The 12,085-nt window shown below is 44.2% G+C and overlaps 1 protein-coding gene across 1 annotated transcript; it reads left to right on the top strand.

Moving 5' to 3' along the window:
* Nucleotides 1-2,450: 2,450 nt before the first annotated feature.
* NR1D1 (nuclear receptor subfamily 1 group D member 1) lies at nucleotides 2,451-11,876 on the top strand. The gene is made up of 8 exons (XM_044297361.1): nucleotides 2,451-3,039; nucleotides 6,483-6,761; nucleotides 6,886-6,974; nucleotides 7,639-7,783; nucleotides 7,867-8,288; nucleotides 8,438-8,623; nucleotides 8,739-8,949; nucleotides 10,958-11,876. Exons 1-8 carry the CDS (start codon nucleotides 3,009-3,011, stop codon nucleotides 11,155-11,157), a joined length of 1,563 nt encoding a protein of 520 aa, XP_044153296.1. The 5' UTR covers nucleotides 2,451-3,008; the 3' UTR covers nucleotides 11,158-11,876.
* The last annotated feature ends 209 nt before the right edge of the window (nucleotides 11,877-12,085 follow it).

Below are 12,085 nucleotides of genomic sequence, written 5' to 3'. Positions count from 1 at the left end.
GGCTACTTTCACATATGCCTTTTTGCTGGATCCGTCATAATAATACAACCTCCTGCATCCGTTCTGAACAGATCCGATTGTATCATCTCTAAAATAGCCAAGACGGATCTGTCTCTAAAACTATTGTAAGTCAATGGGGGATCTGTCCCCAAAACAAAACGGATCTGCACCACATCGCAGACAATGTCCAATACCAGTGTCAGCCTCTTGCCCCATAACAGTACAAGCACCATGCCCCCTGCCATTAGTTTTGAGTCCAGCAGGGCGTCTCTCCTACTCTGGTCTCTGCTACCATTGTTGTAATGACAGTGACTGGGGAAACAATGAATACACCGACCACTGTCATAGTTTGAGGAGCACAGGCTGACATTTTGGGCACAATCCCTAGATATCCAGTTCTGACAAAAAAAAAAGAGAAGGGGGGGGGGGGAATATACGTAGAAGTCAGGATCCTGAGGATGAGTTGGTGATTGACTTTAAACAACGCATTATTATTAGAAGGGTTCCTTCACAATAAGCCACTGATAGGCTGGACCAGTGTTGGGATCAGTTGTCATTTAAGAGGGAACCCAGCAGCAACTGTTAAATTCCCAGGCAGCGCCATCTCAGCAGACATGGAGCATTACACAGTTCCTAATGACATAATTAAGCCATGAGGAGGAAAGAACTGTCTGTAGAGCCCACAGACATGATTGTGTGGAGGCACAGATCTGGAGAAGGGTTCAAAAACTTTCTGTTACACTGAAAGTTATCAAGAGCACAGTGGCCTCCATAAGTCTTAAACTGAAGAACCAGGATTCTTACCTAGAGCTGGCCGCCCCACCTAACTACGCAATCGTGGGAGAAGGGCCTTGGTAGGAGTGGTGGCCATGAACCCAATGGTCATTCTGACTGAGCTCCAAAGATCCTATATGTAGATCGGAGAAACTTCCAGAAGGCCAATCATCAGTGTAGAACTCAACCAATCTGGGCTTTATAGCAATGTGGCCCAGTGTTGTCAACCGGTATTTTTTACAGACAAATTGGAAAACCATAATGAATGATAAAGATTATAAGTAATCCATGTCTATAGCTCAATATACTGATAAGAACTCATTACCAGTATTTACTCTGTGTTGTAAAATGATGATATTTACCACCAAAATTATGATGATAATTACCACCAAAATAATCTAGTACCACCCGTCTCAAAAAAATCACGGACACATCTATTTTTTCTTTTTTTCACGGACTCAGGAAAAAAAGTAGTCTATTTTTACGGCCTGTACAGAAATTTCTCAACGGTTGGCCACCCTGGAGTGGCCTGAAAGAAGCCTCTCCTCAGGTAAAGACACATGAAAGCCCATCTGGGTGGACCTAAAGGCAGGGGCAGACTGGAAACTGATAGTGGCCCTATATATACAATGGCAGGACAATCCCTTTAATCACCTCTCTTTGTTCGGCTTCGGCCTTGACAAGATGAGGAATTTTTATAATTCCCTCCGAATGTCCGGGCCGTAATGGCGCACATTCACTTTATTTAATTTTTGTTCACTGTGTGTTCACTTTCCACATTTGTGTGTACACTAGAATTTCTTAGGTTACGGCGCCCTTATGGGTTACCCCTTTGCAAAACCCCTTGGGCTGTCCCTCCGGGGATAGCCCAGCCTTGTTGTTGAAGCTCCGCGCCGACACCTTGGGTGGCAGCCTAGGTGGAAGCCGGAGCATAGACTTGGTGTGCCCCCGGCTGAGGCTGACGGTTGCCTGGGCGAACCCGGCTGAGGCTGGAAGTAGCCTGTTTTGTCTCGGTCCCTTGCATGAGCCATAGGCCCGGAGGGACTGGGATTGGTTTATGGGGGGCCCTTCTCTTATGGAGAGGGCCTGCAATAGACCGTAGCCTAGTGCACTTTTTTTGTGTGGCACGCTGCACGATTTTGTTGCACGGGTGTAGAAAGCACGCTCCTGGGGCTTAAAAAAATAAAATAAAAAATCCCTTGAATTTATCAGTCCAAAGTGATGTGTATCCTGGTATCCTTGGTCATTAGACACTCAGGGGGAGTCCCAGTGGTCAACCCCCCTGTGTATGCAGAGTACATGTACAATGGAGTCATTTCCCTGAGGCGGCTTACGTCATGTGTTTACAGCAGTCAGCAGAGGTGTGTCCTGTACAGTACATGCAGCTCCACCCCACTCTGGCCTCTATACGGTAAAGCCCTATTACTAATGACAGCCACTCGGCTTCTTATCTGTATAAATTAAGAAAGTTTTCCTGTTTCAAATAGAAAGAAGAAGAAAAAAAAAAAAAACACGCAGCAGTCCCCAATCGCACCCCTCCTCCTCCTCCCCCCCAGACCGCAGAGCTGACCGCGTCTGCGCACTACCAGCCTGCTGAAGAAAGTGTGTCACTGGGGCACGAGGCTCTCCCAGAGGTCACGTGGTTCTTGCTTCAGTGCAACGTGCCGGGCCTGGGGAGGACAAGCTCGAGTGCGCAGGCGCAGTACTGCAGTACCGGTCTATGGTAAAGCAGAGCGGGAGCAGTAAGGGAGAGCAGTGCGGAGCAGTAGGGCAGAGAGGTCGGACGTGCTCTGAGCAGATCCCCGTCGCTTCTACAGACACACGTTTAGGCTGCAGCTGTATTGCCTGCTGTGACAGGAGACTTCCCGCTACAGTGCGGCAGCAGGAGCTCCATTTTTCGCACATCATTGGACATTTTTTTTTTTATTTTTTTTTTTAAGGGGCAGTGCCAGCTTTCAGGCTCACTGGCATTTTACTTTGGTGGCATTCTGCCTCCAGCACTGCAGGGTGCCAGTCCCCTCACCAGCCTTCTCCAGAGGAATTTGCAGAGGGCATCACTCTTATCTTCTACCCAGTGGAGGCTGCCTCCTGTCACCAATGCAGCAGCTGCTGGCATCATTGGCTACCATTTCTCCATGTAAAAGGAATTACTACAGTGGATCTCTGCAGCCAGGGGGTATATAAAGGACACAGGACTGCAGTGTAATCATAGTAGACGTGCTGGGACCGCCACCATGACCACCCCGGAATGCAGCAACAGCACAGGTATGCCTGGCACCCCTGTGCCACCTCACCCGCTTGTCCACTCATTGATTTTATTAGAGAATGTGCTATTTCAGCAAGTGATGATTTTTCTATTGATGATTTCAGTTAATAATTTGATGGGGGGGTGTTATTTTTTACAAGTTACAAAGTTACTGTTCCATATCAGTACAGTATGTTGTCATTTTATACGATGTGTAATCTAAATAATATACAAAAAACAGGATTGAAATTTTTTATATAAATATATATATATAATGTTTGCATTAGGTCTGGGATGTTGTTTGCGCCTTTCCTATAAAATGACAAATGTAAGCGTTCTATTGAGAAGTCAGCTATTTTCCTGATTGTGTAGATGCACTTCTGCTAGAGACCGCATGAATGGGAGAGATCCTGGCCTGCAGAGCTTGCAGTCACATGGAATGGGTAAAGTAGGTCACCCGTGCTGTGTGTGAGCCAGAGCCTCCCAGTGGCTTCACGTGTTCTCCCGCCCTAGCCATGTGCACAGTGTTTTCATTCCTGCTTCCCCTGCCTGCCCTGTGATTGGACGGCTGTGGGCACGCCTTTCCACCCCAGAACAGGTTCCCATGGCACGCCCACTATAGGGACTAAATCCTGGGCCCCTGGAAGTGTATCCCCTATACATTGAAAGCCGTCGCCGTGCGATCCGTTGATATGTAGTGAGCCTCAACAATATGACTGACAGAAGGCAATCAGTAGAGTTGAAAAAGTTAGAGATCTCATTGATTGTACGTTTTTAGCTTTTGCCAGATGACGGTTCCCAGCGTCTGCGCCATAAGTCAGGACAAGGGAGGATATCCCCTGCCGCTCTAGCTGTGGTATAGACAACGGGAGTCCAGTATTTTCCCACATTGTATTTAATGTATTTATTAGATTACTGTATTCGCTTTCACTAATTATAAGGGACAATTACCAAACTGTTGCGCAAACTAATTGCTCACGCTTGCACGTGTAGCGTTAATTACTAGTGTGCTGTTCACGTTCTTGCGAGGCCAGGCAGTGAATAGGTTAAATCAAGGTGGGACAGCATGCTTTGTGTAGGAGGAGTTGACTTAATGAGGCTCTGATTGGCCACTGGCACGTTTGTGGGCGTGACTCTGGGGTCCATGTGCATTGGAAACACGTGGAGTGTGTGCGTGAGGCTGGAGCAGATGAGTAACCTAAGGTCAGCGACTGAGTGTTCATTACATATGGCTGGGCGATACTTTATACAAAGTGCAGAAAGAAGAGCGGGGGGGGGGGTAATGGATTAGGGAGCAGCAGAGTCAGGATGGGACAGGTGATCGATGAAGGGACAAAAATCAGAAGGCAGAAGAAATGAGGACACGTTTATATAAGTTTTGGGACTATTCTGTGTCTCCGGGAGGTCAGACAGATATGCTAAATATAGGGGTAATATGAGCGGGAGGCAAGCTGATAAAATAACCTCCACGAATAGCCGGTGCTCCTGTAAAGGCTTCATCCTGTACATCAGTACACATTGACAATGTCCTCCAGATGTAAAGTCTTCCCATTCAGCGTGGTGGAGGATCCCATTACTGTTCCACTCGTTCTCACCTGACACCTGTAGATATCCTATAGATCATATAGAATTCCTAGGCATGTTTCGAGGACATATAAAAAAAACATGACAATAATGTAAGGAGCGATCTACCAGGGTGTCCTTCATTGAAGTTATGTAGAAATCAGTAATGCAGTCAATAGCAAGAAATCTGTGTCAAGAAGAGCTCCATACTGTTCTTCAGTGCCAATTGTGTAGTGGATGGAAGTTCTTGCTCTTGAGATGCCCATCCGATGAACGGTGGGAGATTGAAGGACATAATACAGTAGTATCGTGTGACAACTATGTATAGATGATAGCATACCGTGTTACCATGGGAACAAGTTCAGTAACAGAAAAGGTGTTCTCCATATTTTACTGGTGCACACAACATGGCGGTGGGAGATTCCTGTCTCGGTGGGACTGGAGTGGAAATACTGGTGGTGATCAGTATCAGCCAACAGCCCTTTGATACTAATACATGTGACCCAGCTGTCCACACAAGGGAACAGACTTGGCTGTCACCCACTTGTTGTGATGTCTGTTGCTAAGCAGCAGCTTAAACATATTCAGCCTGTAACTCCTGTTTTTTCTAGAGTTTCCCTTCAACTTTTAAGCCTCATTTTTTTTTTGTACTTGGATTTTTATTGCTTCCAAAGTTCATGCAGCCACGGTTTATTTCAGTTGGGATTTCCAGATCACGCTGAGAAAGGAAGATGCCGTCGGAAACCACAACAGACGTCTGCTCACAGATTAGCCCCACAAAATAGGGCTAAAGCGAAGAGTTTATCCAAACTGCGGCAAAATCTGCCCCGTGTGAACTCCCCCAGGAACTGCTTCTTACAGCTCTCCGTCTGTTGTGAGACTACAACTCCCAGGACGCCCTGACAGCTGAAGGGAGTTATAGTTTGATAACAGCTGGAGAGCCACAAGTTACATAGATGAGGCTCAAAGTGGGTGGATAATTGTCCTGAATTTAGAAAATCCTGCGGACTATACCACAGAGCTGTCCCTGGCATCAGAGTTTTCCACGTAATCAGTGATTTATTTGAGGTATTTCTAAATTCACTTCAGTCCAAAACAAAAATAACCAGAGCCAACGATTGACCGGAAAGTGACGTAATCTTGGGCAGGAACCTGGAGGACACCATTGTCTGCCCGTGTGTCTATTTAGAGATGTCCGCCATCGCCCCAGTTCTTGGAGAGTGGGTGTAGAAGGGAGTTCCTCTCATATGTTTTCCTCTCTGCATGCATTACCCAAAATGCTAAGCGGTGCCTGCAGTGCAGAGTCTCAGGCGCTCCGCCTCGTGCCAGACTTTAACTCTTTGTTAGCCATGGTGCTGGTAATCCTATAGAAAATAAACAGCGTTACAGCTTTTAACACAACGAGAGTCAGTTTATTAGAAACCGCTACAATGGGGCGTTCATAGGTGCCAGAAAAACCCGCCAGAATATACGCAGCATTAAAGACTGCCCCCATATTATCCTATAATGTTATCCCTAGCCAGTGTTCCTCTGCGGAATAACATTCTTCTATGTAAATAGTGATGCGTTGTAGCATTTCTAAAACAGAATGGGGGTAATTTCCAAACCTTTTTTCGCAAGACCCCTTTTTGTGACTTTGTGCGCCAATATTTTGTAACAGCAGTGGTTTAGCGAGAGCCTTCATAGACCACTATAGAAAACGGCTGGAAACATGAAAGCTTCTGTTATTAATTTCTGGGTACTTTTACTTCTGCCGTATGAGAACATGAGGTTTTTGTGATCCATGTCATACTTTGCCACATGAGGAATTGGGGTGTTTATGCTGAGGCACATGCGCTGTGTCCACAGGGTCTCTGCTTTATCGATCTGTAACTTAATTCCATTGTTATTCTCTCTCCAGGTGGAGTTATAAGTTACGTTGGCTCCAGTGGCTCTTCCCCAAGTCGGACCAGTCCCGTTTCACTGTACAGCGAATGCTCAACTGGAAGCCCACAGAGTGGAGCGCCACACTACCCATCCTACCTGCCGCCATCACCTTCCCACTCTTACTGTGCCAGCTCAGCGGGGGAGACCTCTCCTGGCTCATCTTATGGCCTGGCTTCATCTCCTGCTGGACTCCACGTGGCACTTGATGATGGAAGCAGGGTATCACCAAGCAAAACATCTAGCAGCATAACAAGTAAGGGAACAATAAGTACCCAGGGGCAGTTGTATGGGTGCAGTGACTGCAGTGTGCACTGACATAATCACTGGAAGGTTTTCTTTGTTAACATATACTGTACGTGTTTCCTTTTATTTTACAGAATTGAATGGAATGGTCTTACTATGTAAAGTCTGTGGAGATGTTGCCTCTGGATTCCATTATGGAGTACATGCATGTGAGGGCTGCAAGGTGAGCACAAAATATTAAAAGGCATAACACTAATAGGCTGGTGGGGCAGACAATATTTGGGGATTCCCAGATAACTTAGAGATATATCTGACTTTTAAAGGATTATTTTTTATTATAGCACCGCTTATTTCATGGCGCTGTACATATGGAAAAGGGGTGTATATACATAAAACAGAACAAGTACAGTAAGCTTGAACAAGATAATTTACGAACTGGTGCAGAAGGGTAGAAGACCCGCAAGGGCTTTCAAACTACAAGGAACGGGGGAGGATATAGTAGGTGAGGGTAAAGCTGGTCATACAGCAGTATAGTGCCAGCTGGGTTACTGTAGGTGGTAGGCTTGTCTGAAGGGGTAAGTGAAGGAGGTCTTGTGAGGATCGGAGAATACGTGTGGGAAGGTACCAGGAGATCAGGTTTCAAATATATGGGGGGTGGAGGGGACAGGTTGTGAACATCCTTGTATGTCTTAGTTCATAGGATGATGATTTGGGCTGTTGCTCTGGAGTTAGTTCTTGCCCAATATGTCAAATACTTTAACTCAAAATACACTCAGTAAACTATGGATGTGTAATGTATGTAAGGACATTTTTGGCTATTTTTAGAGGCTTGTATTCTTGATACATGAGGGAATCAATTGATTAATCATGTGTCCCTTCTTTTATAGGGTTTTTTCCGGCGCAGCATTCAGCAGAATATTCAGTACAAGAAATGTTTGAAGAATGAGACCTGCTCCATTGTGCGGATTAACAGAAACCGATGCCAGCAGTGCCGCTTTCGAAAGTGTCTTGCAGTGGGCATGTCTAGAGATGGTGCGTATCTTCAGGAGTTAGGACTTCTCTCATGTTACCAGTGTTTCAGCTATAGCGTATTAATACTTATTTTTTCTTTGTAGCTGTGCGGTTTGGTCGTATTCCAAAAAGAGAAAAACAACGAATGCTGGCAGAGATGCATAGCGCAATGAGTCACATTGCTGGTGGCCACTTTGGGAGAAGGAGTCCCGTTCCACTTCAGCCACAACAAATTCGTCCTTCATCTCCACCTCACATGGGCCCAAACTCTTGTCGTTCACCTCCTTCTATCTCAGAACCCTATCCCCAGTACCCACAACAGCTGACACCTCCACGCTCTCCCAGTCCAGAACGTGTTGATGATGTTATTGGTCAGGTGGCCCAGGCTCATAGACAAATATTTATCTACGCCCATGAAAAGTTTAGTGGAAAGGTGACGTCCTGGGAGAACCCTCATGAGAACCAACCATCTGCTTGCTGGACACAAAACAGTGGAGAGCACAAGGAAAACCGCAGTGTTCACCTGGTAAGACATCTGTGTGTTTCTCATGCATCATTAAATATTCCAAGATGGAATCATTTAGATACAGAATAGGATTATTATTACCAATATTCCTTTATATGAAACATTTTATTATGAAACAAAGTATTTAGTTATATATTTTTTCTCTCCAGGCATGTCCTATGAGTGCTCTACCCCGTGGAGGTCCACCTCGCTCTATGCAGGAGGTCTGGGAGGATTTTTCACTTAGCTTTACCCCAGCTGTGCGGGAGGTAGTGGAATTTGCCCGTCATATTCCTGGATTTCAAGGCTTGACTCAACAAGATCAAGTCACCCTGCTAAAGGCTGGAACATTTGAGGTAAGTTGTGATGAGTCATTATCTTCAGTAATCCCATGGCTATTAACTTTCTCTTGCAGGTAAACCTGTTTGTTTTACTTGTGTTTAATTATGGCCACCTCTGTTGTTCATATAGGTCCTCATGGTACGATTTGCCTCTTTGTTTGATGTGCGGGAACGCTCCTTGCGTTTTCTCAGTGGAGCTACTTACTCTCTGCCAGAGCTTCAAGCAATGGGGATGGGTGAGCTTCTTAGCTCAATGTTTGACTTCAGTGAAAAGCTGGCATCTCTTAACCTGAGCCACGAGGAACTGGGGATCTTCACTGCACTTGTCCTTGTTTCTGCAGGTCAGTTCTTCTTCAAAGTATGACAGGAAGTTATAAATGGATAACTTTGGTGTAGATTTCAGTTTTGACACATAGACCTGCAAAGATGCATCACAATTACTAAGTCCGCTAGATGCGCTAAATTGTGCAACTTTTACAGATTTTTGGCACACGTAAATTAGTTGGTCTGGGCCTATGTGTTATCCAGACACCTGGCATATCAGAAATCTGTCAGTTTTGGAAATTAGTACTGACCTCTATGATCAAATATGTAAGATTTAATCATTTATCTGGAAATAACACTTTTGTTATCAAAGTTGTTGTCTGCTTAAGACAACAGGGTAAGGGGCTGATGGAGGAAGCAGGAGGAGCAAAGCTGTACTGGGCGGCTTGGGCACGCCCTCAGTGCACTTAACTGCTCATTTGCATATGGATAATAATAATATGGAAAGTACTTTTTAGCCACATGACACAAAAGATCACTAAGTAAAAAGTATAATCGCATTCAGTTGAGCTGGCTTTACAAGGTATGGTGCCTGGTTTAACAGTGATTTTTCTGGTCACAGACTTCTTTTAACCCCTTTGCAACATGTATATGTGTTGTATATGTTCCTTGCATGTTGGGTCTATGAAGATGGACCCCCTCAGGAACGAAGCCAGCGCCATAGCCACCGGGTGCCTACTGTTTTGCACAACAGACACCTGGATGCATTGTTTGTGATCCGCGATAATGCCGGTCACACACATTTAAACCCTCAGATGCCATGGTCAATTGCAACTACCTGAGAGGTCTTTAACCAGGAACACCAAACAGGACGCTTTGAAATACCCGAGACCTGCCACAGCAGTGTTCCTTTGGAGCCCTGTCCATGGCAGGGCTCCATAGGAACACAATAAATCTCCCATAGACTGCAATGTTAAATCATTGCAGTCTATTGGAGAAGTGATCTGATGATCCTATGTTAGATTTCCGTAGAAGGACTTAAATAAATGTCAGATAAGGTTTATAAAAAAAAAATACTAAATAAAAAAACTCAAATCATCACCCTTTTCCCATGTTAAAAATAAGCAATAAAGAAGTAAACATCATAGGTATTGCAGCAACCCTAATGCCTGTACTGTATATAAACAGTTATCCTGTACAGTGAACGCCATAACAGAAACAAGAAAATCTAAATGTCTGACTCACCTTTTTTTCATTGTTTCATGTCCCCAAAAAAATTGAACACTCCTCACAATGGTATCAATAAAAACTATAGATCGCCCCACATAAAATGAGCCCTTACTCAGCTCTGTAGACATAAATATAAAAAAGTTATGGAGTCAGAATATGGCGATACAAAGAAAAAATTAAATTTTATTATTTGTTACATTAATTAACAAATAAGGGAATGCTGTAAAAAAAAAAAACATAAAACTATAGCGAAATAGTTTTTTTTTCTTACCCAATTCCACCCCATTTTGAATTTTTTATTTTTTTTTCCAGCTTCTCAATGCAATATTAAATGTACATATGCCATTACAAAGTACAACTTGTCCCGCAAAAAACAAGGCCTCGTACAGCTATGTGAATGGAAAAATAAAACAGTTATGACTCCCAGAAGGCAGGGAGTAAAAAACAAAAGTGCAGAAATGAAAAATTGCTGTGTTAGGAAGGCATTACATGGGGCAACTGAAATCATTCCATAGAGAGAGATTCTTTGTATCGTCTTCTTCTGCTAATGGACGCTAGTCCTGAAACGGGGATGCACGAATATGGTATTTGAAAATTGGTTTTTCCAAATCAGACACTTAATATGATGGGACAGAGTGTCATGCTTCCAAGCTGATAATGATGAGCTGTCCTCGTCATAAATAAAGAGCGTATGGAGATGCCAGTGTTTTTCCCCTAGGAGCAATAGTGTAGATTGTTCTCGTCTGCTAGTAGGACAACACCCCTTCTGTATCTATATCGAGAATAACATTGTTACTGTTCATTTCTCTATTTTTCTGGATCACTTTTAATACTTTTTTCTTTATCTTGCCGCAGATCGATCTGGAATGGAGAATGCTTCATTGGTTGAGCAGCTGCAGGAGACTCTGATACGCGCTCTTCGCTCTCTCATCCTGAAAAACAGTCCGAACGACATTTCCCGTTTCACAAAACTACTACTGCGGCTGCCAGACTTGCGGACCCTTAACAGCATGCACTCGGAGAAGCTGCTGTCATTCCGTGTCGACACACACTGAAGTTAACGATATCTGCATGGGCACCAACATTGCAAGCCTTCTCCTGGTTGCATTATCGACTTTGCCACTTCTTGAGGAAAGAACCGATGACAGACATTGTACTGAGGGAGAAATGGGAAAATAGCCACAGACTATGATGTCAACCTCTGTTGTTACTGATGACGTCATTGGATAGGCACAAAAATGACCACTGGCATGTCTAAAGTGGGGCACGAGACGCAGGAGCTGCAGTGCCACGTGTATATTTATACATGTGTAAATATGTTACTGTCATACAGTGTCAACCATTGTGTAAATATTTGTGTGTATATCAGTTGTGCAAAATATAAATATTTTATGACACCATTCACTCGTGTGTGTGTGTGTGTTGTCGCACCCTCTATCCATAATACCACGTATATCAGATAGGAACATGCAGTGTACATCTGTAGTGTTATCTGTTAAACTGAACCAGGTGCTTCAAAGGGTCAAGATATACTCTCCAAAAACGAGTCGCTCATCTAGTCAAGATGCTTGGATGTGGCTGGCACTTCAGCAGTGAAGACCCCGATAAGGTTCAGGTGTATAGGAACAGCCTGGTGACTGATGGACAGAGCCACCTGCCCTACAGCGACCCTTACTGAAGCAGTGCTCTGTGTAGGTATACGGTACATATATGCAAATTGTCTGTGTACATACAGTATACGTTGTATTTATATTTTGTAAGTATTTATATCTAAAGTACGAGATTGATCTGTAAATAAAATCAGTTTCAACAGTCTGTCGCTTTGGCACTTAATGACAGGGTTCTGCTGTTCCTGCAGGGCCAAACTATTTTTTACCAGTTTTAAGTCAATTCTGTGGGGGTCATTTATTAAGCTGAAATACGCCTATATTAGGTGTATTTCAGTTGCAGATTGCAGGGCAACGTTTAGTTGCACTGCAATCT

This window comes from Bufo gargarizans, chromosome 6 (genome assembly GCF_014858855.1).
Source record: "Bufo gargarizans isolate SCDJY-AF-19 chromosome 6, ASM1485885v1, whole genome shotgun sequence".
In the NCBI taxonomy this organism is placed as follows: Eukaryota; Metazoa; Chordata; class Amphibia; order Anura; family Bufonidae; genus Bufo; species Bufo gargarizans.
Note: the sequence above shows the minus strand (reverse complement) of the source record. Positions and strands in the feature narration are given on the sequence as shown.

Bases quoted from the DNA above. Each gene is read 5' to 3' on its own strand.
- NR1D1 (XM_044297361.1), top strand. From the start codon at position 3,009: ATGACCACCCCGGAATGCAGCAACAGCACAG. The intron at 6,762-6,885 runs GTAAGGGAACAA...TTTATTTTACAG, and splicing joins AACATCTAGCAGCATAACAA to AATTGAATGGAATGGTCTTA. The intron at 7,784-7,866 runs GTGCGTATCTTC...TTTTCTTTGTAG, and splicing joins AGTGGGCATGTCTAGAGATG to CTGTGCGGTTTGGTCGTATT.